A 27,968-nucleotide genomic window follows, 5' to 3' on the forward strand; every position below is an offset into this window, starting at 1 on the left:
AATAATACGCGTGCATAGCTGCAAAGAGGGAAAGCTTCAAACGGCACCGACTATTCCAGGCTTCGTTACCGATCGTTCTTTATTTTCTACGCCTTGGCCGCTTCAATTCTTTCTTTTCTCTATCGACTTTTCACCTATAAACGCACTGTCGAACATTATTTCCCCTTTAGTGGTACGTTACTCTTCCACGAATTCTTCGTCGATCGAAATTGAAGGAACGAGAAAAATAAGAAAGCAAACGACGTTCGAACGATCGTTCTTGCCGGTATGTCGATCATTCCACGATCATTCCGTTGTATTTTCTAGAAAAAAAAAAAAAAAAAAAACGTTCACTTTCTACGTTGCCCGACTTTTCGAACGGGCACAAACGACAGCCAGAGGAACGATGGACGTTCGAACGGTCGCTTGATTCGCAAGGGAAGGATATCAGCCGTCGAAGACGGTGGAAACGAGCCTTAAATATCACGCATGCCCGTTTCATCGATGCAACGCGAAATGATTGATTCGCGCGTCGTTTTTCCCCGTGGATCTCGATATATACTTTCCCTTATTTTCTCTTTCGTTACACCGGGAAGAAGTATAAAATTGGCGTTTACCATCGGCGAACAGGGCATTCACACCGTATCGACTTGCCAGTGACGAGGAGTTTAACGAGTGAATCGCTTCTTCACACATTCCGCGAGGATCTTCGTAGCTTTTCGCTCTTTTTCTAATAAGATGCGTGGACTTTGCGCGTGAAACAGACGGCTCGCGATCGTCTCTTCGCGCTGCTTTGCCACGGCGAAGGCGCGAGAATAACGCGTTTAATCAACTGTATATCTAATTTGGGCATAAATCGTGCAAACACCGACGCGGTGTTTGCCGAGCGTCGGATAGAAAATCAACCTTGTACATACCGCGTAGACATTATGCATCACTTTCTGTAAACCGTGACACACACGTACACACATCAGATCACCCACGAATGCTGCGATTACGACACACGATTAACTAACCTTTACCGGAACACACTGTTTTTCCTTCATCGAGTTTTCAACGACGGTATACTCCCACTAAGGAATTCGCGAGGAAGCGCGATTTTTCGCAACTCAGCGAAAATCTCCCGAAATTAGTCGAATGGCAAAAAGCTCGGAATGGCACCCGGTGTCCCCGCTGTATCTATACGAATTTGGAAATCCGCGCGCGAAAATACGAAACGTGGAAAGGTGAAACAAGGGCAAAGATGAAAGACAAGAAAGAAATCGTAGGTAAATAATAGCCTGATCCCAAAACACTCGTTGAACACTCGTCTAATCGCAACAGAGCCAGTCTTAATGTCTTGTAAAGTAAACGGAGCAAAACGTTAGAAAACCGTGGACGCTTTCGCGCAGGCGTGTTTCGAACGGCGCGGCGTATCGTTTAAATCTCGCCTGCCGGAAGCTTATTTCTTAGGTAGCCCTGTGTATAGAGACGCTAAGTTTCCAGTGTATCGATATGTACGGTGTATTTCCGACGCGCAGATCGATCGATTCACGGTCGACCGTCGACACCTCCGCTAAACGTAGCCGATGTTAAGTTTCATTTCTCTCTCTCCCACTTTCTTTCTCTCTCTCTCTCTCTCTCTCTCTCTCTCTCTCTCTATTTCTCTTTCTCTTTCACTTCTGTCTCTCATCTCGTCCCTTTCTTGTAATCGCTCGTCAAGTACAATGCAAGTGTAACACTTTTGCACGCGTTAAGAGTTAATGATCTTCGTACCTTTTCAAGACCAGACGCGATGAGTCTGGCCGCGACTCTCTATATACATTCTACCCTTGTGTCCCTGCCCTTGTCCGCTAGCCCTACCTCTCCTTGTTTCAAGCCCTATTTCGTTGAGCGGCATATCTCGTAGAATTAAGAGACGTTTGTACGGGCTGAGACGCGGCCGAAGGTCCATTCCCACGCGCGACTCCTCAAAACGAGCAGACAGCTCATGCAGATTCTTTCTCTGTTTCTGTCGCGTTAAGGAAGAACGATAGATCTCGAGACGGGCGATCGATGCATTCCCGTGTAGCGAACACGCTACCGGTCAGGTATACGTCGAGATCTGGACCCCAGGTTGTCCTCGCTTCTTAGACGTAACACTTTCGCGTAAGCTCGAGCAGAAAGATCGTACGTAAAGCTGACGGAACACATATACGAATACGTTACACTACAATATACCATACATGAACAGACGTTGTAGATGAACACAGTTACACACGCATACACACACAGACACACAGACACACGGACACACACACACACACACGCACGCACGCACAGACACACACACGCACTCAGAGACACACAGCTACGAACGTGAAACACATGGACAACGTATACAACGTTACAGTACATACACAGACGCAAACAGGTACACGCGTACACACAAACGCGCGCGCGCATATACGTTTCGTAACGAAGTATACAGTCTTAGCGCAGTGTTTCATATAGTTAGGTAGGAAACGTCAAGAGAATATTTTTTATATTCCACATGGATTTTACAGTTATATATTATCGTTTCGTATCGAAAGGGAGGAGTTTAAAGGCGCGTCCAAAGCGTTACATAGATATATATTATAAATATGAGACCTCTCGATATACGTGTCGCCATTTATTGTTTACACCGCGATGATTATATATCGATTATCGGTCATTCTTATGGCGGTAGGCGCTGTCGTTTATATATATATATACATATAAATATATCTATATATATATAGATAATTATGAGGCGGCGCAGGGGGCACGCGCGCGCTCACGCGCCGTGTGCACGCGTCGCTAATTATCTCGTTGACGATTATTAATAATCGCGAAGCCGCTACGAGCAAATCGAGCAAAACGGCGTGTCGCGTTCGATCGTAACTCGCGGGGAGGGGGAGGCCCTTTGAGTTCGTCCACGGTAAGCCCTACGTCCACGTGCGAGCGAGAATCACCGGCCCTTTTCTCCAACCAGGCAGCCATTCTCTATTTTACTCTCTTTACACCGGCCGGTTGCTTGCATCTTCTTCTGATTTCGTTTCGAAAGCTTTTCCTTTTTCCACCCGTTTCGCGAAATAACGATGCGGGAGAGCTCGTTGGAGGAATACAAGCGGGATCGATCATCAAAACGAAACACCTGTATACAAAATCTGTACCTTTTTACATCAAACACATACATACACATACACACGCAGATATATATATATATATATATATATGTATTCAACAAATACGCCTACGGTTTATTCATAAACGACACGAAAAATGATAGACACACACACACACACACACATACACACGCGGATACACATATTACAATCGTACATCGATAGACCAATTTTTCGTCGAAAGACACAATTACGAATACGTTAGACCAATGTATCGCATACGAGATATATCGATACGCTTCAATGGGGCAGTTGAACAGTTGTAACGCGTGTATCATAGAAATTGGACGCGCGAGAGACGCGGGATACGCGAATTTGTATAGAGTTGATGTACGTAATCGTAGCGCGACTAGAAATAGGTATCGCTGGAGTTTTAAATCGTGTTTTTAAATCGAGTTTTTAAATCGTGCAATTAGTAACGTTACTTCTGTTGATCACTTGGTTTACGGAATTAACGGGCAAGAAGGATTCTCCACGTCGACGATCTACGATCCTTCCGAGCTAAACGGATTCTCGTAGCTTGTAAAGGTCGTATCTCATGGACGTGAGGTCGGTGTTCGCCCGATGGATCGGGAATACGTGACTTGGGAAGGCCGCGTGCACCAACCAAACATCTGCTCGATGATTGTTACTTATAATTGTAGACCGACTACGGATGGATATTTATCGGCGATCGCTCGCCGTTCATTTCAACCGCGATCGATCTTCCGCATTTAAGGTAGGATTTCCTCTACTGTCTTTTTTTAATCCTATCTAACGTTTTTCGTATTTTAATTGAACGAAGAATAACGGAGATGATATAAAAGAACGTCTTTTCGAATGTTTTTTTAAATGATCGGATATTTCCACCCTTTCGGGATTAATGGTCGGATACATGGCAAAAGTAACTTTTAGGAAGGTTCTCGTATAAATTGAAGATTGCCATGAATTTGAAAATTCATCGATTCCATGTTACCAGAGCTATAACTAAGTGTGCATTTTACCAAAAGTAATTTTTTAGATGCTCTTTTCCTCAAATTTAATGGTTTCTATCATTAGATTATTGCGGTGACTTTTGAAAAAGAAGATACATCTGTAAATGGTTAACCAAGAAAGACGGTATAAGCATCTTTGATGAAAAATTACTTCCAAACAATCTTCGACTGTCATATTCGCATTAACGAAACATCCAAAGAACGAAATGCGCTGTAACGATTCTCGTAAAAATGTATATATATGGTATTATTTGATTCGTCTAATGTATTCATCGGAATGACAGTTCGTGAGAACTGCCATCCGCTACAACTATAATTTGAAACGTACGAGTCCAACGCTTGATAGGAAATTCCATCTTAAATTTAGATTATCGAGATTTCGATTTTATTAAACGACAACAGTCGTGCACTGCGACCGATCGTCGATAAAACTCGAGATTTTTATAGCATTCGGGTAAAAATGGTTGGTACACGCGTTCTTGGCGTTAGCGGAAACGGCTGTAAACGCAGTGAACGGTCGAGATCGAAGCTTGAGCGAGAAAAAAGACATACTTTGGGCATTCTTTTGAGTCGCGTTCGAGCGAATTGCGAGTGAATGAGAGTGGCGAGTACGGAACAAATCGCAAGTACGTGGTTCGCAGCTTTGAAACATGTGATACGTCAGCCGGCAGGATTGACTTCCGGTTATCGGGAACGTTCGAGAGATGTAGAGCGAAGAACATGGTTACGAAAGAACAAAGCGAGTGACGCGTATCGCTGGTAGTGGATTCGCGGGCTGACGCATTTTTTAAAGATTCTTTGAAGTAGGACGCTCTTTTGTTGAAGGTTGATTGTTATCAAAATGGTTGTGAGGTTATAATGTTTGAAATGTGTTAACGATGCGACGTGAAAGTTCGATCGACCGATTGCCACGACTTCCGGAAACGAGCCGATCGTGACTAAACAACGATTCCAAAAATGTAATTCACTCGCGTTCCGTGAAGTTGTGTCAATCGTCTCGCCGAATAGCGGACGAGGAGGCGAATTGGAAGAACGTGCGCTTCCGCGTGAAACCTTCTTTTCCATAATTTTCTACTCTGTTCTTCCTTTTTCTTTTTTTAACTCGTCAACATTCCTTCTGATCCAAGTTGCACTTTCTCTACATTAGCGATAACTTGTTCCGTTAAGCATAGCGCGAACGAATGGTCAGTCGACTGTATATATAGCATTTATTTTCATAGCATTTAAACCGAATTCGATTGGTGGAAGCGCACGTGTCCTTCGACGTTGTAAAATTCGTCTCTGAGAAAGCGTGCAACTGGCATTACCCCGCATACAGTCTGGTTCGTGTTGTGAGTCCAGTTTACGTCAAGTCGGCGCGGTCTTCTCGCGTAATCTTTCCAAATTAATCCTCGAAATAACGTTTTAAGATAAGAAAAGCAAGAGAGGAAGCGAGAAAGAAAATCGTAGAACGCGCAAAGAGCGCGAAACGAGCAACAGTTTTCACGGTAAGACTTCGTCGAATTGTCGTAAAGGATGGCCAGACTAATAGAAAAATGTGCGACTGATATAAACCAGTATTCGTGCGAGAAAATGTAAAATAAAATTCGCGTAATCTAGCCTTAATGAGAAAGATTAAATTAGGTATAATAGAGGCGGTACCGCGAAGGATGGTCCCGCGTCGAAATTATCTCGATTGGCTGTAAAATATTGTCGTGGAAAGTGGGCCGTGAAGACGACGTCGAAACAAATGCATCCTTGAGTTCCAAGAAAAAAAAAAGAAAGAAAAAAGGCAGGAAATTTCTCTGGAGGACGTCGTCCAACACGTTCCTCTTTACGCGGCGATGTATCTAGTGAGAATAATGTTACTAGGTAACTTAAGCGTATTTTAAAAGAAAAAAGAAAAGAAGCATAACGAAATGCCAGTTGTAAAGAGTTTTTCTTTTCGAAAAGGAAGAAAAAAGGAAAATATATCAGTGGTAGAAGTGCGGGAAGACATGTTCGATAAAATGGGAACATGTCTCGAGCGACGCGTCCATTCATTGCCGGGAAACGAAACTAAATGCGAATTGGCAATACGAGGAAGAAATTGAAAATTGATAGAACAGAAAGATACAAAATTTTCGTTTGGAACGAAACGCAGCTACGATGTCGGGGTAGTAGAAAGTTTCCGAAACGGCAGATCACATTTGGTCGCGACATTGGTACGATCGGTTTTTCGTTTTTCTTTCTTTTGCTTATTTCGGACCGCCCGAGGGGAACGATCACGAGTTCCGCGAAACATGAAAATAGAAAGAACTAAGGTGATAGAGAGTGATAAGGATAAGAAAAAAGAAAAAAAGAGAAATATTAAAGTACCGCGAAAGGAAGGATAAAAAGGCAGAAGGCGATTTAAAAAATGGGCAAATGGAACATTGTCATGTGTATACGCGATTATAAATTTTTTGAGAAACGACAGCTTTACCGGTAGTTAACAATAGTTTTTCGCAACTTGGGCACACGTAACGAACACCTTACATGACACACAGAGACACTTACTTACATACACGCATTACATGTAAAGCGATCCATGCGAAACAAAAAAAAAAAAAATTGTACGAATATAATGTTTGCAGTTAGGTGGGACCAAAAACGACTTTATATCTGTATGTGCATATCCAAGCAACGTGTAATTTAATTATGAATTAATTAATTATCCATTATTAATGGCTAGGTAAAGAAAAAAAGATCCATTGATAGCGATCAAGGACGATGACGAATCATTAACCAATAATTAGATTATTAAGTTTGTTTATTGATGCATTATTATACGATATAATTATTATTATTATTATTATTAACTTTATTGTCTTTATGATTATTATTATTTTATCATTATTATTATTATTATTATTATTTTATTTTATTTTATTTTATTTTATTACGATAATTATATAATGACGACGATAATATTATTATTATTATTTAAATGACGTTTTAAGACATGATTATTTAGATACCGAATAGAGCAGTACGTATCATTAATTATTATTAATTATTTTTAATTATTATTATTATTATGAGATATTTTGTTGTATTATTTTCAATAAAATCGATTGAAAATATTTAATTTCCACGGTTTTACTTTTCGTTTGCACTTCACCAGACGTTTTTACGTTTCTGCCAGTGATTTCCTCTTTCTTTCAAATATTGCACACTTTCGAAACTGCATTTACACGCGTGTACACGAAGCTCGATATATGTAAGTACACAATACCATTATTTTCTGCGAAGACGAAAGAACATATTTATTCAAGTGAATATCTAAATTGAAGAAAAAATAAGGAAAGAAAGACTCGAAATCACAGCTCCTCGCTTATTCCTACCGGTTTCTTCTTTCGTACTTCTGTCTGGTCGGTCGTTTCTTTATTTTCTTGTATATTTTTCATTTTTCGTTTTCATTCGATAAAAATTTAATTGGCTGCGTCTGTATACGATTTTCACTTCACAAAACCCCTCCGAGAGCACCTCCCTCTTAAGCTCCTTTCTCTTCTCTCTGTATCATCTCTCCTCTCTCCCTCTTACTCTCACGTATCTTCGGATGATTATCGAGACTCGGGAAGAACGGGGGAAGACGGAACGAACGATTGAAGCAGCACTATATCTAGCGTAGAGTTAAACAAAGAGAAACAATTTTGAACGGTAACAAGGAGGACGAAAAAAAAAAAAAAGAAGGGAAACGCTAGAGACGAAGAGGTGAAAGGGATAATTATAATCGATCGATATGAAGTTACATAAGATGCGATCGAAAACCGCGAAAATTCGTGACAAAAAGAAAGATACGCAAGGAAAGAAAATGGAAGCTTTGTTAGGTTAGGAAGTTGCAGGAGGAACGCGTGGAAGCAAACATACAAAAGTAAAAAGAAAAAAAAAGAAAGGAACAAATACGAACGAACATGAATAAAATACGGAAAACGACAACAAGAGTAACAGAAGAACCACAACCAATGTGAACAAAAATAAATGAAGAAGAAGAAAACAGAGAGAGAAACAAAAAGGAAAATAGTTGTAAAAGCCACACACATACGCGTACACACATACACACACAAATGTACTAAGTAAGTTCATACTGCGTATTGCCTTTCTGACTTCGGTGTGAAAATATATAAATAAAAAAAAAAAAAATGTCAGTCGCGCCGGGACCCGGGGATTTTCGAGCGACCGAAATATAATATAATAAGTATTTAATGGTGTCCCGATGGGGCGCGTTATTGGTCGCGTTTTCCGTTTCCCTGGCTTCTCCGTTTTAGCTTTCCGTTTTCTTTCTCGGGAAAATCGGAGAGGGAGAAGGAACGAACGGGGGAAGAAACGTTCTTCTTTCTTTTTTTTTCTCTCGCCCACTTCACCTCGGTCTTCCCATCTTTCGATCTCTTTCTCGAGTGTTGGTCGTCGATCAAACCGAGGCTATCCAATCCGAGAACTATCGAGCGAAACGGAAGCCGCGACAGGGCGCGCTCGAAAGAACAAAAGAAATCTTTTTTCACGGATCCGCTGAAAGATGTCCCAGGACGCCCAAGTCCCCGTGTCTCCGCCGGCTGTGTCTGTTTCATGTTTTTCAATATTTGTAATTTATCGATAAAATTATAAAAGGTATCGATAACAGTCTAAAGTGTGCGCTATACTCTACATAATATTATTATATATAAAGTATAAAAGTATACATTATATATATATATTATATATATATACATATATATTATATATGAGAAGTATAATATATATATATTATACACACATTGGGATTGGTGAGAATATACGGTTTTTTCGCTTTGGAGTGTTATTTTCTGAAAATATTGAACAAAATATGGAAAAAAAAAATTAAAAAATAAAATCAATGAATAAAAAACGAACGAACCGTTCTACTCTGACTATTCTTTTATTACAATCTATCCCGAAATCTTGCCGACGATCGCCTTCTAGATTCGATTCGGTCTCAACGAGCATCGATTGCCCTGTGTCATCGAAGATGTTCCCTGTCATCGTTTAAGAAGATTCGCCGGTAAACGAGAATGGAAATGTCGAACTTAAGAACGAATTTAATCAAGGAAAATGGAGGGGCCCGATCGATTAAGGTTTCTAATAGGAACGTTTATTTATATCTATACGTCACATTTCGTTCACTGGTTAACGGAAACTTGATTTCAACGACGAATTCACGAAATTCAAATTGCTTGTTAATTACAGCGAACCGAAACGGAGTCGATCGACGAATTCAATGTTTGCGGTGAGTTTGTCAAAAAGTTTCTACCAACGCTTCCACGTACGTTCAAGAGCTTGTTTGACACATCGATCAGTATCGAAAACGACAAACCTCAAGAACTCATTAAGTTAGAATGCTATAAATCGAACGATATCGAGTTCAAGTATACCACATCTTTTCTTTTCCTACAGATTATTAGGAGATCTTCTTGGAATTGACGATTATGCCACGAACATGGCGTCCTTTTGGTTCTTGGATACATTGGTCCTTTACATGATACGATACAGAGAGAATCTCGATGAGTATTACATGAGTGTTTTGGTCAGTTGGTTGGCTGGGGAAATTAGATTACTCCGAGGTAACAAATTCATCGAATAATTACACTCCCGTCCATAAGCATTGGGACATTTCCTAATTCTCGGCAAAACATGATAATTCACTCAGATATTAGGAGAACGATTAATCGATCAGAATTATGTATTAGTGGAAAGCGATAGAATCGAAATGCTAGGTGGGATCGTTTATAAAATTCCAATAAAACCAAAAGGTCGCGAACGTAATGGAACATTTAACAGTATAAATTATAAACAGCGAAATCGATCAGTGATGTAGAGAGAAAAACGTAAACGAGAAGCTTAATCGTATTGTTTGTACCTAAAATATTGGAACGAGCTATTATTCCGAACAACCTAATAATATCGAACATACAGATTCTTTGTGTCTCAAAGTTTCGAACAAAATAACAACATTCTAGATTTTGTAATTTCTCTTCATTTCCAGAAGGATCCTAATACTTATGAAGAGGCATGTTCATAATGTACGTGTATGATATTTGCTACTATATGCTATTCTACTTACAAATCATTCTACTTACAAAGATAGGAAACATACTCGGGAAGGATTTTTTAGAGATTTGAAAAACATTTTCATCGCAGCAGCTAACAAAATATCTGAACAGAAACAAATGCCATATTGGGACGAAATCGTGGACGAACGCGAAGCAGGTGAAGAAATAGAAGAAAGACTGTCGACAGGAAATCAATCGATAAGAAGGTAGTTTAAACAATCTTGTCAATTTTTATTATATGCTTTAATAATAGATCGTACATTCGTGACAAGTTTACGAGAACCTTCTTCTCAAGCTGACATCAAACTTTCGGGTACTATCGATCCAGTTTCAGTATTAGATATCGTGATTGAAGCTACTTACGATATGTAAGTTGTCTGTTTCATCATTACACTACGGATATTTGTGCAAATTCATATTTTTATAAACATAATTAAAGAAATAGGAAGTAAACTGAGGTTTATTTCGCTCGCTAAACTATATAGCAACTATATTTTGAATACCTTATATAATTTTATGCATTATGTGCATTCTACACATTCTTGGAAACACGTTCTCATAAATGCACAAATTATCCGCAGTCTATTTATTACCAAACAATAGAAAGAATAGACGGTAATACGAGAAAATAAAAACAATTTTTGTTAAATAGGTACGCGAACGAGCTACGATACGCCCTCGTTTACGCGGTTTTCGTGGAACCAATTGAGATAGAGACTTACAATTTACCATTTACTTTCCGGACACCGCGCCCAGTGAAACCGGCAGATCCTAAGATGATCCCTTTTAATATGCAATTGCAAAGAAGTTTGAAGAAAATCGAGACAATGGACAAATCTAAAAAGGACAATAAAGCAGGTGAAGCTAACATGAAACCACTCTTTCTTCTGCAATAGAACTCCATTTATTTGAACTCGTCGTGGAATAAGTAATTCATATAATAGAAATTCATCAATTTTTACGTATTATTATTTTTTATGCATTTGCTGCTATTTTTATGCTATTATTATATGCAGTTTAGTTAATTAAAACGAATTACGTTTCAGTAAAACGTAAGTTGTATTGCAGTTTAGAAAATACGCAGATAGAAAAAATTAATCATCTCTGTGTTACAGGCAAAAAACTTAAAACAAATTACAAAATACCCCCAACACCTCCGCCTTCTTTGGACGATGAAGTAATGTTGTTGACCAATCGGTTATTTATTCTGCCATTAATAGAAGCGAACGAAGCTTCGGAAATATTCGAGACGCCTGATGCATAACATTAAATAACCGAACACGCAAATATTTGGAAAACGTCCTCTTTATTTTTCCTTTGTAAAACTAGCCATTGGACGAAGTTACAATATCAGTCTGTTACGAGGACTGTACCCCATTCATAACACTTAAAATCTTTAATACTCTCCGGACGTAAGGGAACGTCGAGTTTAATAAATTTTGAAGAACTCGAAAGTTTTTCCGGGGATTGCCCTAATTGTCCGTATTTGTTGCATCCACATCCCCAAAGCGTTCCATCATCTGTTGGAAAAGTAAATTTCTGCAATGCATTTTTTTCTGAAATAACGATATCTTTTCTTTTTTTTTTTTGTCTTTAAATATACCCGTCATACAAATGGTGAAAGTATTTCCACATTGAACTTTTTTCACAGAAACTTCTATATTCTCGTCTTGATCGTTTGTGAAATCTACTAACGTGGGTGTAGCAACTACTTTGCTCTCTTGCTTTGTCAGCCCTAATTCTCCATTTGTGTTCCATCCCCACATATATAAGTCACCCTATGGTTTAAAAATAACTATTGCCAACTATGTTCATCGATTTAGTTTGTTCTAATAGTATGAAACATATTTATAAACTGCGAATGTTTATACAATCCTATATTTTCATGAACGTAACTAAAGAAATGGAACTTAAATAGAAATTTGTTTCGTCTATTAAATATTATAATAAGTAATCTTACTTTAAATATATTATGTGTTTTTGCACGTTATATGGATTCTGTTTAATTTTTCAAGATTGCATAAATATTCGCAGTTTAAATATTTATTTACTTGATCAGTTACTACGGCAGTATGCCAACCCGCAGCCGATATTTGCGTTACTTTAATGCCAGCTAAAGCGTCAACGATTCTTGGATTATCGCAGTCCTCTAAATCATTGTGTCCTAATTGGCCACGCCTATTTCGTACGAATCAGTCCATTTTACTTTGACTGTATTGATTTATGAAATAATACATGATCGAGTACATACGTTCCCATTCCCATTGAATAAATGTCACCATTCTCTGCTAACAAGATGGTGTGGTCAAATCCACCAGCAATGTCTATGAATCGAACCCTCTTTGGTATATCAATCAGAATAGGGACATTAAAAGCTCGACCTAAACCACGTTTTAGATATGTGCATAAACTATAGTATTTGAAATATTTAGACTCTAAAATATGGCAAAAATGGGCTAACGCCAATACTAAATAAACTGAATAATTTGCTTTCTAGTTAATTTCGTTATATTCTCCATTTCGAAAAAGTTAATTCTTCCACTTCTATATGATTAATATACGCTGCATGATGAATAAAATAGCTTATTGGAATAAATTAATGTTATAAATTTATATTGAGAAAAAGATTTGGTGTAGTTCACTTTTGCATTCAATGCTGCAAATGTTTACCTAAATTAGTAAGGACTACAGTGCATCCTCCTTGTATTATTTTAATAGGATACTCCTTTTCTGAATTGTCGCTATCACCTATAAAATTGATTATCTTCTTCCAAGTATTCTCATAGATCTTATACAGCCATATTTCATTATCATTAGATAAAATTACTATATTGTCCCTACCAGTTGCAGCTTGCTTGCAACTACAAAAATATGAATGTTGAACTAAAACGTCTATATGTTTTTAATTATTTAAATCTAAGAATATACCTATCCAGTGACTTTTCTGGTAGTTGTATTAGTTGAATATTTGTATCTGCGCCTGTATCTTTATTATTTTCCTCAAGTGTTTTAGAAATGTATAGCTCATTCCCTTTCCAAATGAGGAAGTAACTCCAACCTATTTGAAAATCGGTAATTCCAGGAAACGATACTTTAGTAAATGAATCTGTTATAAAGCTGATATCTCCATCGTTAGAGAACAATGTACTGGTATTAAAACCAGCATAATAAAATGGCATGTCTCTACAAAGCAAAATAAAGATTTTATATATAAAGATATGAATGTTTTATTTATTATATACTTATTCAAGTAGAAGATAGGCTGACATGAAAATAGAGTTAAATATTATGTATCTGTTGATTTATGTCTTTACATATGTAAATACCGTGAAAGACTATTGGTCAAGTGACGCAGATACCACCAGTTTCCTTAGATACGATAGAAACAACACAATAAATTCGAGGGACGATAACCAAACGCTTGACGTGTCGTGATCGACTACTGCCACGTTTTTTGTTCCAATTTAATAAACAACGGTGAAATATGGTAATAAACCGCAGATAATTGATTTTTAATGCACTCAACCTTACTATGCACCTTTACGTACTATTTAAACGATATTTGTTTCCCACACAAGATAGACAAGATATACGAAACATAACCTAAAATTTGTAATCTTGAATTTAAACGTCACAGCTTTTATCACAATGCGTTTCACTGAATGAAAATTCGCTATTTAACTCTATTTATTGCTTATTTTATACTCCGCTCATATAAACAAACATACATTTGTAGAAAATTCTGAAATTTTTGACGACAGGTTGACACACTTCCTTCGACAACACCAATGCCATCGCGAAGTGATTTCGTCTGCTGCATTAATAGGCGCGCGTTTTAAATTCAAAAATTTAAATACCATACAGATCTTTGCTTGAACAAGGTTAAAAAATGTTTTCATATTTTTGTGTATTTAATAACAGGGACTTTTATCAATCCTGAGAAAATTGCGTTCCAATCCAGACAAAGAATTGCGACTGCTTCTTCTGGGATTGGATAATGCTGGAAAAACGACGATTTTAAAATCCTTGGCCAGTGAAGATATTACGCAGGTATTCCTTTTTGCAATTAATTTATATTATAGTTTGATTGTTTGTTATACTAAGTTTCTGTTTCTTAAAGGTAACACCGACACAAGGCTTCAATATAAAGAGCGTCCAAAGCGAAGGATTCAAATTGAACGTTTGGGATATTGGAGGTGCTCGAAAAATTCGTCCCTATTGGCGAAATTACTTTGAAAATACGGATGTTTTAGTAAGTTATTTCAATTATTCAAACACTGTCACAAAATATTTTAAAAATGATACATATATTACCCTATTTAGTTAGATGTTATATCGAAATTATTGTATAGGTGGTTTATTCGAATATGTAACTGATTTTTCTTCGATTTATTTCATTATTTAGCCAAGGAAATGATTTTTTATTTTATTCGATGTTTTACGTTTGAACGAATGTTTTGTGAAATAGTATCTCGAATGATTTCTGATTCAACATTAAGTTTTTTGCATTCTCTTTTTTTCCCGCAAAGATATATGTCGTGGACAGCGCGGACGTTAAGAGACTAGAAGAAACAGGTCAAGAGTTGTCAGAGCTCTTATTGGAAGAGAAATTAAAAGCTGTTCCTTTATTGGTTTATGCAAATAAACAAGATCTTGGACAAGCTGTCACAGCAGCCGAAATCGCCGAAGGTCTTGGATTGCACAATATCAAGGATCGCGACTGGCAGATACAATCATGCATCGCGACCGAAGGAAAAGGAGTCAAGGTGCAAAAACTTTTTAACGCAGCAAGCTTAAACGTCGTGGACTGCATTTTATTAAAGTCGTAACGTAATTTCGTCATTTTTTAGGAGGGTCTTGAATGGGCATGCAAGAACATCAAGAGAAAGTAATGCTGGTAAAAGAATAACAACAAACCGCAACGATTTACGATGTACCTCGTACATCCAACATACGTTTTATTTGGCTTTTACCTAATATTTACAGAAGCTGTTGCAAACAACGCAAACGCATGAACACGATCGAATAGATCTAGTCATTCAACTTCCGGCCTTCATGGAAGGAGCTTTCGTAAGCTCAGAATTACGACGTCCCAAAGAATATATCTATATTATAATACGTACCTTCTCACAAGTGCTCTTCTTATGAAATAGAATTCTTAGAGATTCCATTAAAGAAAGAAATAAATATAATAGCGAATCAAAAAGAAGATGCATACAAATAATTATAAACTGGTGCTCTTATAATTGACCACTGTTGATTTCACGACACTTGACCGAGAAATATTTAGCACCGTGGAAGTAAAAGAATCACACAATGTACATGAAAAAAAGTGAATATTCGTCACGTGAGATTCGAGATAAATAAAAAATTCGTAACATTAAAAATCTACTTATTCGACGACTCCTTTCTCAGCTGTGTTTCTATGTACACTAAGACGTTTTTGAACTTTTCCAGTGATTCAGCTTTCTCTTCCTTTATTCCCTAACGCTTAATAATCTTATATACTACGCATGGAATAACAGCCATACGGTACGGCTGTGTATTCGTGAAATTGACTTTAAAAATCGCGAATGTCTCTCACAAGGTACACTTAATCAGATATTAAAGTTCACTGTGAATGTTCTCTGTTTTAATTCGTATCTCCTCTTCATGGAAATCTGTGCAGTCAGCTGGATATTTTTGCTGAGAATTGAAGAAAATATATCAACATAGTTCTTAACATGTAGAGAGAGAGAGAGAGAGAGAGAGAGAGAGAAAGAGAGAGAGAGACAGAGAGAAAGAAATATGAGATACTTATTTTATTTTTTAACCTATGAAGTTTTAGAGTAGATTCGAATCAAAATATCTGACAATAATAATTTCAACAAACGACAGTGACTTGTCCTATAATAATAATAATAGATGATTAAATATTTGTTAGTTACCAATCATCATTATCTCGGATTGAAACTAATCAAACAAATTTTTCACAATCGTTAATTTTTGATAATAGCACTGATAGTAGATATTCTACCCTATCTCATATCTCTATTCTCTTCTGTATTAACTTTGTCAAGACATTTTACTTACAGTACACTTATCATGTTCCATGATGGCTCCATACAGGGCCCAGAAATTAGTCCCTAATTTATAACTGACAGCCCAAGCAGCAGGAAAACTCGTCGCTTTCAATAAGGTACTTCTTAAACGAGGCTGCTCCGTATCTTGTTCGTTCCTTTCATTGATTGTGCACAAGATTTGACTGGCGCATTGCGGCATTTTAATTGCCCACTTGTACGCTCGATAAGACTGCAAATTGATTCTTAATTTAACATACGATTCTATAATAGAACAGATTCAATTATATATTCTGTTTCATCTGTTACCTGTAACATTGGATTAATAATGTCATTGTTGATCATATCACTGAGCTTGTTGCTGATTCCTCTGGCGTTCACTCGAGACATGATGAATCCTTTTTCGGAAGCCAGGGCGATCAACTCCTTGATGTACGACACAGCTGGTTTGATATACTGCGAACTATCGATTTTCATCCCTAAGTACCTCTTTCCCACTGCGTTCACTAATCTGTCGAAATATAATTACGCTATGAAATGGAAACTCAAAAAATGAGCGCTATTTTATTGATTTCTAACTGATTAACCATTCAGAAAACTGCCAATTAAAATGTTTTATATACTGTTCGTTCGTAACTGTTGCGACGATGCATGGTCAAATATTTATTTATGTATTATTTATGTGTTTTATGTATAATATGCATTTCTTGTTTTAAAATCTATTACACGAAAAGTATATGTACATATATTCTACTATCAATGGATAAATATCCATACACTAAGTTCACATAAGGAAACTATTTCCAGAATTTGATTGCACTGTTATCGCAATGCATCGCCGTTTTAAAAACAGCGAAGAGATTAAATGTTAACTATAGCATGATAGATAGCATAACTAAGACATAACTATAGCAGATAAGCGCATAACTAGAGCAGTGGCGATAGTACCTAGAAAGACTTTCTGCCGGTCTCATCGAATCGAACATGGCCGATTTTGGAAATCCCTGAGACTTCAAGAAACTATTTCCCACGAACTGAACAGTATTCAAGTAGCGCTGTTGAATTTGCGGATCAGAGATATGGGAAATCCACTCTCCGATATAATTCGTCAGCGATCGTATCCATCTGCGACGCAGGCCTGGGTTCTCGAAACTATCCAGCAATTTTTCGTACTGGATACGTCCCTCGGAGTCTGACATTTGGCCGACAAATTGCGCCAGGCCACTTTTCTTCCACAATGTTTGACCCAGTTCCGAGTTGCTGAAGTGGTCCCACATTACGTGCAAATTTTCAAGGATCGGTGGCATATACCAAGAATGTCCAGAGTGATCGTGTATATTATTAGGTGCACTGTCAACTTCGTTGCTCTCGCCGCCAAGATTCGACAGCAGCATCGGTATCAACCCCATCAATAACTCGGAATTGCCACGTTGACCCATCAACATGCTTCCCATGTTCATGATGTTTTCCAGATCGATTCCATGCTCTTGATTTGTTTCCACGCTCCTAGCTGTTCTTTTGGTACTTTTATCAGAGTTCATTACACCATCGAGAACCGAGCCAATCATGGAGAAATCGATTCCCTGGCTGTTTCCATTCCCGGAGAATAAACTTCCTATGCCAGATACGATTTGACCGATACCGTCTAGGTTGGACTTTCCGTCGAACGCGTTGCTGACCTGTTCGATAGAATTCTATACAATTGCTACGATTTTTAACATATGAACATTTGCAAAAGTAAAGATCTGTATAATTAATTGTTCGTATTTTAGAAATTGTGCTATATGCAACCAATAAGCTAATTTTTTACGCATTCTACGTATGTCATAGATTTTTAAATTAATTTCCTATAATTTCGTGACACATAAATTAGCAAATATCAAAGTGTTTGTAGTATATTGAAACATATTTCTATGCATACTATATTATTTGTGGTATCGGATACGAACGATAGAAACAAATGTTAAAATACTCCTCGAGTGGAAACAACTATACTCCAAGTGCCATCTTACCTCTTTTCTGCCATCCGGTTGCAAGAACGCTCTTGCCAATCCTTGTAGACCATTAATATTGTCCTTATTCGAGAAGAAGGATTTGGCAGCCTCGAGAAACACGGCTGAAGTATCCTCCTCTTCGTGTTTTTCGCATTTCGCCGAAGCCAGCAGAACCAACAGGATGCACGTCCTCGGCAACCGCATGTTTCCTTATTGTTTCTCTTTTGTCCGTCTTTTGTTTCTGCAAGAATATAGATTTGTTAACGAAGCGACAGATTAACATAACATGTCCCTCTTTCACATTTCTGGAATCTGATTCTCGGTCCTACAGCACGACGAACATGGAAAAGTCGTTCACCTTCAACCGGATCTTGATCGTGGTCGAGTTATTTTAGGATGCCGCGCCTGTATCCAGGTCGTCGACAGGATTTTAAGCGTGAGTAATACACCGGAAACGTTTCGGCTCGTGGACACTTGAATACCGTTGCACGTGGAATGCTATCCGACCAACGATCAGTTGAACGTTGTCCCTTATTCGATTGCCATGTCATAAATCTTCCTAGAATCTCCCAAAGTAGCGTTTCTCCTACTCCTATGTATGTATGTATATGTCGTGTTTTAAGTATATCAAGAAATTTACGAAAACTTACGTTACTTATGTACTTGATTAATGAAATTGAGTGTCTAGAAAATTTGATCAATTTCAGTTGATCAATCTGGCTACTGACAGAATTATATCTAGTTCGTCTTCGAGCTTCGCAAGATACATAGTCCTTTAAGGCACGACTTGACTCTATTGCTCCCTTCACTTCATCGCGTCTGTATCTCTCCAGATATATTCCTTTCTCGAGTACTTTATTTAGAAAATGCGCGAAATACACAGAAGGTAGAAAAATTATATTAAATACTCGGATCAAATATTTAAAAGTTATCTACATTCGAATAATATCTATGGAAATAAATCATCTATCTCGGATCATACAGACCCGGAGAGAACAGTAGATCAATGTCTGTCAGAAGTAAATAGCCGAAGGACGATCGTGATTGAAAAGGAACTGACCAACAATCGAAGCGTTGTATTCTAACGCGCAATTTGAGTACCGTAAACCGCATGAAATTGACATTCTCCAGTTGGAGAAACGATTCGGGCTAACGGTACAGACTGTTACTCATCGTTCCTCCAACGCGCCGAACTCAACGCGTCAATCGAACGACCGTCAATTGATTCACATTTCTCACATTCGGCACCGAAATTGAAAACGGACTTCTTTCTTTCTTTAAACAAATTTCTCCTCTGATTCACCGTGAAAAATCGAGCTTCGAACCTCGAAGAGAAAGACAATGGAGCATCAAGATGATCGAAAAACATTCTGAATCAGAGTGTAACGCGGTGAAATCGTCCAGGAAAGTGTTTCTTACAATTAGCCAGAGTGTTTCGCGTGAGGCAAGCTTATTTATCGATTTCGATCGTGAACACAGAAAGTGCAGAATGCAGATCGTTCTGGCGCGGACGAGAGGGAAAGCGAGGAGAACTCTCGGTTCGTGGTTAGTTTCCAAGGTCATCCGGACATCGACATCATTTCCAGGTTCGGGGAACCACGATCTCGCGATGTTCCAGCGCATCGTGTTACGTGTCCTTTCTATTCCCTTCTTGTATTTTTCTTCTTCTCTGTTCAGTCTCCTCTGCTCGAATAAGCGTTCCGAGCAAAGAGTCAACCGGATAACGGTACAATTCGTGTATTATTAATGATTTTGTTCAACAACGCGTACCGTTCTTGGATAGGTGACGCAGCTCTGTCAAGATGCAAACCAGCAGAAGGCAAGAGGATAAGAATAAGCACATATTAGGCATTCAAGCATCCATACATATAGATACGTATAGACGTAACCGACATTTTACTACGTAATTAAAAGAGCTTGTTAGACACGGTCAGAGTATTTTTCTATACTCGTTCAGTACAATTTACCATCCCGTGCGATCCATTTAAACCATATATCGTTTTCCGTGCCTCTGGCTTTCCAGGCGTGCAAATTTTCCAGCCCCGTTGTTATAAGCGTGACGCAGGTTTCATTTAAAGAAAAATATTTACGAGTTCAATCCTTTTGGAAAAAAAAAGAATAATACGTTAAAACGTAATTTAAAAAAAGTAACTGAAATTATCCCATTATATCCATTATCCCAAGCCTATTCCATAGTTCACTTTTCTATTCCATATTCTATCCTTCATATTCCTTGTCTCACATCCTATACCTCATAACTGGTATTCCTAACCGGTATCTTTCATCTTACTTCCAAAACTTCACCTCTCCATTCCATATCAAATATTTCATATTCCCTATTTCCCCTTCTATCTTCTATCCTAGTTTCCACAGCATATAACTCTATTCCCTATCTTATACCGAATATTCCCACGTCTTTCATTTCATCGCACATTTTCTACATGTTGTCTCTCACATACTATATCCAATGTTTCTTAAACCATATCTCATATCTTCTGCTCTACGTTGCAGAGCACAAACTTTATTTCCTTCGCCCTACAATTATCCGAAACTCTGTTCTTATTTCTTATTTCCTATAACATCGTCAGTTCCGCCAAAAAATTGAAAAATACAATTTAAGTGAAAAAAATATGTTTCCCACAAAGCGTGAATTATAACCAACTGAACCTATAGGACATCTCAGTTCCAACAAATCAAAACCGTTATCCCACAAAACAAAATTCGTTGCCCACAAATTTCCCACAAAACGAAAGTGACATCCCACAAATTTCCCACAAGGCCCACAAAAAATTGACACCTCCGTAGACGAAGATCGCTATCCCACGAAATGAAATTCGCCGTCCACAAATCTGTCCACCAGAAATCGAATAAATTTAATTTGTGGAAAATGAATTCCTTTTTGTGAGTAATTTGTGGACAACAAATTTTGTTTTGTAGGATAGCAATGGTGGTAAGTGTCGATTTTTGTGGAATTTGTGGGCAATTTGTGGACAACGAATTTCATTTTGTGGGATAGTGATTTTCTTTTGTGAGAAGAGTCGATTTCTTGTACAACTTTCTTTTGTGAACAGTCTATGATGTATCTCGTGCGTCTAGTTTGAAAGGATGTATTTAATGAACTAGGTTGGGGGTAACGTGGTGAGGGACACAGAACAAAGAATATCGGCACTAAGGAATGGTGTAGCGGTGTGGGATGACACATTGGATGTAGTATATTGGTATTGGATGGTGTATATGTAGCATTTAATGAATTGTAATTTTGGATAGGGTAATTTGTACCTTCTGTATGGAATGGAGCAATGGTATAAAATAGGGATTATTGGATTGTATATATTAAATATGCGGCGGGAAATTTAATAATTAGGAAATGAAATAAAGAGTAAGAAATTTAGATATAGATATGGGACATGTGCTTGGAAATGTGTAAGATATATGGGGTATGTGCTCGGGAAAATTAGTAGTTTGTCTTGAAAAGAACATAGGATGCAGAACAGGGCATGCAGGAAATGTGCTATAAAATGATGATGGAAATATGAATTATGAAATGTAGAATGGTGATGCGTGTTGTGGATATTAAGGTGAAAAATATTAACTGCAAGTACTAGATATGGAACAAGGGAGGAAATGGAAAACATGAAATGTTAGATATGGGATGAATATATGTACTGTGAAACTAAGAATGACAGACATTTTTTTGGTATATTGTATATGAGATATAGAATCTGAGAATGGGATTATGAGATACGGGATATAGAATGGTAAGACATAGGTTAGTAATACTAATAGGATATAGGATGTGATATAAGCTATATGAAAAATGGAATGTGGGATGGTATTATGAACTGTACAAGAGGCTTGGGATAATGGATATGGTATAGTGGATATTAGATGTTGGATGTAGGATATAGAATATGTGAATAGCGGTGGAAGTGGAATAGAAATCGTGGAGTTTAATATACGATTTTTTAATGTACTTACCTTATTAGGTATGAAAAATGAAGTATCGGTTGTAGGATACATGATAAGGATACATAATGTAAGATTTGAGGTGCAGGATATAAAAGATGGAATAAGATGTAAGATTGGAGTAGGCAGATTTTTGCTTTACGAATTAAAGAAACGCGACCTTATTATGTAATGTGTTGATTCGCTATTGTGTTATTGCCTCTGTTATCTAAAAATAAACTTTATCTTAAAAGGCTTCGCAAACACTGAAACGAAAAAACAATTGGTTTATGCGCGATGTATTTCTATTTGTCATTTATGTAAATTCTGGTTGCTCAAAGTTATATCACTGTTATGGATAGCTTATCGTAGATAGCGATAATTTGCTTGTTTTACAATATTTACGACATCTTTACGAAATAGTTTAAAATTTATGTCGAACGATTATTCGTTTCCTCGTACACGTTTCCTTGAAATAAACTTTTATTTTAAAAATAAATCGGTCACAACGTATATTTGCCATCAATATTGTTTCGTCAAAGTGCAACATGTTTCTGTTTTAATTAATCGGCGAATTATGCAACTTTTCATTGTGTTTACGAGTCGACCGATAAACTATCGCTTCGTATAATGAGAAACCTTGAATTTTCGGTGGCAATAACGTACACAAGAAATTTCAAGCGATAAGAATCGCGCAACAAGTTGCACGAGGAAACGAAGCAAAGAAAACGGTATTACAATCGAGTTACTTAATAGGTTATGAAAATTCGGAAAAGCGCAACAACGGTAGTTATGATCAACTAGAGCGTGTTCAATTATGTTTTCGATGGTTATGATCATTGAAGCTTGACATACCGCCATTCGTTACGCATCGTATATCTAAGCACATCGGATTAAAATGAAAACGCTGCGAATTCCATCAAAATTAATCTATGCATCTTCTCCTACGAATCTTCTAACTTCAGACTCACTTGAAATTCAGGCTTTGTTTTCTGATTTTTTGCTCTTGCATTCCAACGAAGAAACAAGTTTTGCACATACATTTTTAGATGCATTTTAAACTCTTTTCACGAACAAAAATTGCTGAAAAACACACGAAAGTCGATGAACTTTCGAGTCGATTCCAAATATGTGGATTTACCTGGACACCAGCGATTCAGAGAAGAATTGCGTTGACGCCGGCAATGAGAGACTTCGCGAATAACCAAAGATAGTCCCGTTGATCTCCGTGCGCACCTGACACGACGAAGGTTGTGGCGTGACTGCCGTCGAAGGTAGCTCGACGAACGGTACTTACCTACCCAAGCAGGTAGGTACATTCAGCAGCGAGCGAGAAGTCGATAACACCGTGCATCGTTTGTAGTTCCTTGCCACCTTCTGTATCTTTGATGTATTCTCAAATATTCTCCGAAGGTTCTGTGTATGCAGCTGTAAATACGAATTTGCATGAAAGATTCTTGAATTATTGTTTGTTCGAAAGTTCGAGTACTGCACTTTTTTTTAAATATTTATTTGAATAAACAAAGACTACTTATAAACGGAGAAAAGGTGGGAAATCTGTTTTTGTTGGTATAATCTTCATATGTATTGTTGATTCTTAAAATTTCTTAGTTCGGTTCTTCCATATATTTTCAATCATAAATCAGCAAGTTTGAATATCAAAATATCAAACTACACGTATTGAAATGGAAACAGAAAAGATACGAACCTTCTGTGGAATTTCGAAGAATTACCAGAATTATAAAAATATTTCCTGTATATAGGTCGATAAAACCAGCTTGCATCGCGGGTAGGATCGCCACTTTCGGTGGCCCTTGCTGGCAACCAGTCATTGACCCCGAAACGAATTTAGAGAACACGCGTCAACAAGGCGCAATCCGTTGAATTCGAGGTGCCAAGGTCGAGTCTCATCTACTCACGACAAAGATTCACCTAACCGGTTCGAAATTCTATGGCCAGTTGCCAAGATTTCGATAACCACTGTCTCTTGGCATTCGACCATATTAAACCGCTTAACACCCGTGATACATAGTGACATAGCTATACACTTAGCTATATATTTACATACATAGCTATATATTTCAACGTCTACACAAACATTTGATGAATATATTGTGTGTGTTACACTTTCACATTTTGGAATTTCATTAATACTGTAATGAGATCCGATCATCATGGTTGTATTGGTAAAGTTTAAAACAAATCTCGCAATGTACAATAGATGAATAAATTATGTTACCATAAACTCAACACAAAACATATTTACGAAATGCATTTATTATACGCTTAAGATGGTTATTCGTGCTGCACATTATTTTTTTAGTAAATATATATCTTTAATAAATATATTGTAATTTACGTAGTAATGCGTTGTATAATATTTTTTCTGATAAGTGTTCGGATACTTTGCTTCGAAGTATACCTATGTGATCATGGTAATGAACAACCTAATGTAAATTGTTTTGCTAGCACTATTGTTTCTTGTACATTCCCCGTGAACTTGAAAAAAAACCTGGACATCAAATGGTTAAGTAACCCATAAATCGCTCGAACAGCTGTCGAAGTAACTTCTTTCCGGCACTGATTGCGTTAAAAAAATACCGTGGCGTTTAGTTACGCACGCGTGCTGCTAGGCTCGAGAAACACCGTTACGAGATCAGAATTCTTGTTTTCATCTACGTTTTGCTCGATGAACTCCGATGCTCGATGCGGAACACAGGAATTTCGCTATGATGCAATTTGATTCTATGATGCACTAAACTCTACGCTCTATAATGTGAAAATATCTTTACTGTTACTCTTTTGTCTCGTTTGTTCTCTCATAAACGATGCACCATGTTTATTATGCAACCTGAACATTCAGCACTACGACAGATGTCAGAAAACACTTTGCCGTATCGTCTTTATTCTTTAATTCTTTTTTATTTCTAGAAGACAACGTGTCGTATCTATAATTTTATTCGCTGCTTCGTCCATTGTTAATAGTATTCAAGTTTGAAAAGGCCTTAAAGTTATAATCATCATCGGCAAAGCTCCACTCCCTCTTTTACAAGTTTCGTATTACGTCTGTATATTTTTATTCGCACGAAAATATTGATTTATACCGGACTCTCTTCAATATTGTGCGCGAGAATAATAGATGAAAGAAGAGAACATATGCAAGCAAGAGAGCTTGGCTGCCTTCATGTGCGCGCCACGATAAATCGTACGTTGCATCGAAGCCAACGAATGTAGAGGAGTGCCATTGAGTAGCAAACCTTATAGTAGAGTCTGATTTCGGAAAAATGTAGGAGACGGTGCTGGAAGTAGTTGGTATTTGGCCTACGAGAGATGGATCTTCCTTTGTTCGGTGGATTTTCGTAATGACGACGCGAGTGGGTTTAAAAGCCTAGTAAAATGCAAACTTGGCTATTACTTAAATTCAGTGAAACTTCATTTATATGAACTTGATAAAAATAGTTTATAGATTAGAAGATCACTGATTCTCCCTGCTACCTAAGTTGTTTCGTTCATATAATACAAATTTAAATGAATAGATTTAGTTAGCAAAAGTTTTTGTAATCAGCCATTGATTAACATTTAGTTCAAATAAATAAAAATTATATAAACGGAGTTCTACTGTACAGCAGAAACTCGTTTGGTCGAACACGTCGGGGCCAATGCCACGTGGCAAAAAAGTAACTAAAATTAAATCAATTCTCAGAACAAATGCCGTTACTTTGTAAAGTAAATCGTCCGCCTTGCCTACAACTCGAATAATATTTCAAATCCACATTAGCATTAAAGACCATGTCATGTTGTTTAAGAAAGTTAACCAAGATAGAAAATCATTTGAAAACGATTTCTTTGAACTTTGTGCAGAACGAAATTACTTTCCCTATATCGTTCATATAACAAAAATAATTCATTATTTCAAACTGTTTTTTATCTTTATTTCAAATAAAATTTGTCCAAACCTGGTAAAGAATCGTCAAATTTTCCGGTTACGCGCCGGAATTCGAAACACGCTCATGATAACATAAATTCAATTCTAAAGAGCTGATCAGTTCTTAATAATTCTTATCATAGCGATGTTATGATCGAATATTTTTAAAAAGAACGAATCGTTACTTAATGATGCCGTATCTTGGTTATGCCTTCGGGTTGTCTTTCACGGTCCAAGTCTGATTTTAGCCGTTCCAAAGTACTTTAAGATTCGATTAATGCAACCTCACATATAGAATTCATTATAAGAATTCACATATAGAAATAGATTTGTTTTATTCCCCAAACGTTAAGAGAAATGCATTGGATGTTTTTATATTTTTATTTATTCAGATTATGTGCAGTCTATATAAATACGACCGCATTAGGACACCACCTCGTTACATTTATTAACAAATAACCAATAGACAACAGTACATAACAAATTAACATATAGCAATTTTCATCCATTTAGTGTCTTACACCATGTACGTGTTTTACGTAAAATATTTATAATACAACTGAGTTAGCTGATAAATTTATACTAAATATCAGCTACCGCCCTCATATTTACGGCAGTATATATAATTCTGATATACATATTTCGAATGTAAAAGTACATTGTATAAAATAAATATAACAATTCAAGGTAAAGGTTACTTTTCCACGTAAAACGATCGGTTTCTAACATTTTAACTATGACGTGCCTTACCTATCTTCGTATGTTCCAAAACTCGGTGAACTCGCCAGTAAGTCTAAATAGTCCCAAAAAATTGAACTATTTTCTGGCAAGCGAGTTTGCGTCCACTTGTCTTTGCTCCATCACCTCTGCGTATTGGCATTGCAAGCGATTTACATTCTCGACAACGTAATCGTTCATTGTATCAACGATGGATCACTCTTCGGCTTAACGATGCATCTTTGTAGTCAATTCGAGATTATCAAGACGAATTTTATTAAGTCGACTAACTTCGAGAAGTTTGGCTGTTAGAAAAAATCCGACTTTCCGTGGAACGACACTGTCAACCCTGGTACCGGGCAATAATCTCGAACAAATCCTCGATATAATCATATTGGTACAACTACTGATGAGCGCCTCGTTGATTTGCGTCGAAGGTAAAAATATGTCATTTCTACATCCTTTTCTGTTTTCGTTTTCATTAGCTGATGTGAAATACCTGTGATAACGATAGGAAATTTAGAGTACTATACATGATCATTCCGTTTATTATTAACATTAGAAATGCGAACGATTAAAATATAAATCGAGGATATATAATTCAAAAGACATGTTTTCATCCATACACTTTGCAAAAGATACATTCAAATCACTTTGAACAACATTCAGTTTCTACTGTTTCTTCTTTCTAAATTGTGCCAACTCAAAATCATGTAAAAACAGAGACAGGTACAATTAGTATATTACCTTGAAAGCTTCGCCCTGATCTGGCATTCTCATACAATTGTACCTTTACGTCTACGCAGCCGATGCTGTGGAGTCTCATCCTCTGAATCTCGATACAGGTATCGCGTAAGCCGTCTACACTTCTAGTATCACATTCTAGTATCAATCTCGAGCACGTGGCACTAATAATCAACCATGGAGACTTAACGATCCACGTGACAGCTGGGAAATTCCTCCTGATGAACCCATTCACTTTCAAAGAAATACCGAAGACGTGAGATTCTTATTTGTCCATTTTGAGGGTAATGATGGATACGTAGAAACCATTGGTCGCAAGTGCTACATATATATGCAGTGAATTCTCGTACGGCACCAAGCACACGACAAGACTCTCAGACTCCCTCGTTCTGCACTCGG

The 27,968-nt window shown here is 37.3% G+C and overlaps 4 protein-coding genes across 7 annotated transcripts; 2 read left to right on the forward strand and 2 right to left on the reverse strand.

Annotated features, from left to right (window-relative positions):
• Positions 1-307: 307 nt before the first annotated feature.
• On the reverse strand, positions 308-14,020 carry LOC126869988 (probable E3 ubiquitin-protein ligase HERC3). 2 transcript variants are annotated; one of them, XM_050627272.1, is made up of 8 exons: positions 13,914-14,020; positions 13,114-13,368; positions 12,856-13,046; positions 12,437-12,566; positions 12,237-12,363; positions 11,789-11,963; positions 11,331-11,705; positions 308-11,022 (listed from the first exon to the last, which is right to left on the reverse strand). In XM_050627272.1, the coding sequence occupies exons 1-7, from the start codon at positions 14,003-14,005 to the stop codon at positions 11,536-11,538; spliced, it is 1,140 nt and encodes a 379-aa protein (XP_050483229.1). In that variant the 5' UTR covers positions 14,006-14,020; the 3' UTR covers positions 308-11,022; positions 11,331-11,535. The 2 variants fall into 2 exon arrangements, with proteins under 2 accessions (XP_050483229.1, XP_050483230.1); XM_050627273.1 differs by lacking the exon at positions 308-11,022 and having other exon boundaries at positions 11,473-11,705; positions 13,512-14,001.
• Positions 9,148-11,601, forward strand: LOC126869993 (uncharacterized). 2 transcript variants are annotated; one of them, XM_050627281.1, is made up of 6 exons: positions 9,148-9,362; positions 9,530-9,696; positions 10,217-10,391; positions 10,458-10,553; positions 10,838-11,043; positions 11,301-11,601. In XM_050627281.1, the coding sequence occupies exons 1-6, from the start codon at positions 9,148-9,150 to the stop codon at positions 11,447-11,449; spliced, it is 1,008 nt and encodes a 335-aa protein (XP_050483238.1). In that variant the 3' UTR covers positions 11,450-11,601. The 2 variants fall into 2 exon arrangements, with proteins under 2 accessions (XP_050483238.1, XP_050483239.1); XM_050627282.1 differs by lacking the exon at positions 10,458-10,553.
• On the forward strand, positions 13,569-15,494 carry LOC126870001 (ADP-ribosylation factor-like protein 3). The gene is made up of 5 exons (XM_050627300.1): positions 13,569-13,672; positions 14,107-14,235; positions 14,306-14,437; positions 14,715-14,951; positions 15,036-15,494. The coding sequence occupies exons 1-5, from the start codon at positions 13,670-13,672 to the stop codon at positions 15,075-15,077; spliced, it is 543 nt and encodes a 180-aa protein (XP_050483257.1). The 5' UTR covers positions 13,569-13,669; the 3' UTR covers positions 15,078-15,494.
• On the reverse strand, positions 15,106-27,948 carry LOC126869982 (uncharacterized). 2 transcript variants are annotated; one of them, XM_050627261.1, is made up of 8 exons: positions 27,573-27,948; positions 26,859-27,324; positions 23,325-23,611; positions 18,257-18,479; positions 17,193-17,923; positions 16,554-16,755; positions 16,258-16,476; positions 15,106-15,870 (listed from the first exon to the last, which is right to left on the reverse strand). In XM_050627261.1, the coding sequence occupies exons 4-8, from the start codon at positions 18,440-18,442 to the stop codon at positions 15,790-15,792; spliced, it is 1,419 nt and encodes a 472-aa protein (XP_050483218.1). In that variant the 5' UTR covers positions 18,443-18,479; positions 23,325-23,611; positions 26,859-27,324; positions 27,573-27,948; the 3' UTR covers positions 15,106-15,789. The 2 variants fall into 2 exon arrangements, with proteins under 2 accessions (XP_050483218.1, XP_050483219.1); XM_050627262.1 differs by lacking the exons at positions 23,325-23,611; positions 26,859-27,324; positions 27,573-27,948 and adding an exon at positions 18,597-23,261.
• Positions 27,949-27,968: the final 20 nt, after the last annotated feature.

This window comes from Bombus huntii, chromosome 10, assembly GCF_024542735.1.
Source record: "Bombus huntii isolate Logan2020A chromosome 10, iyBomHunt1.1, whole genome shotgun sequence".
NCBI lineage: Eukaryota > Metazoa > Arthropoda > Insecta > Hymenoptera > Apidae > Bombus > Bombus huntii.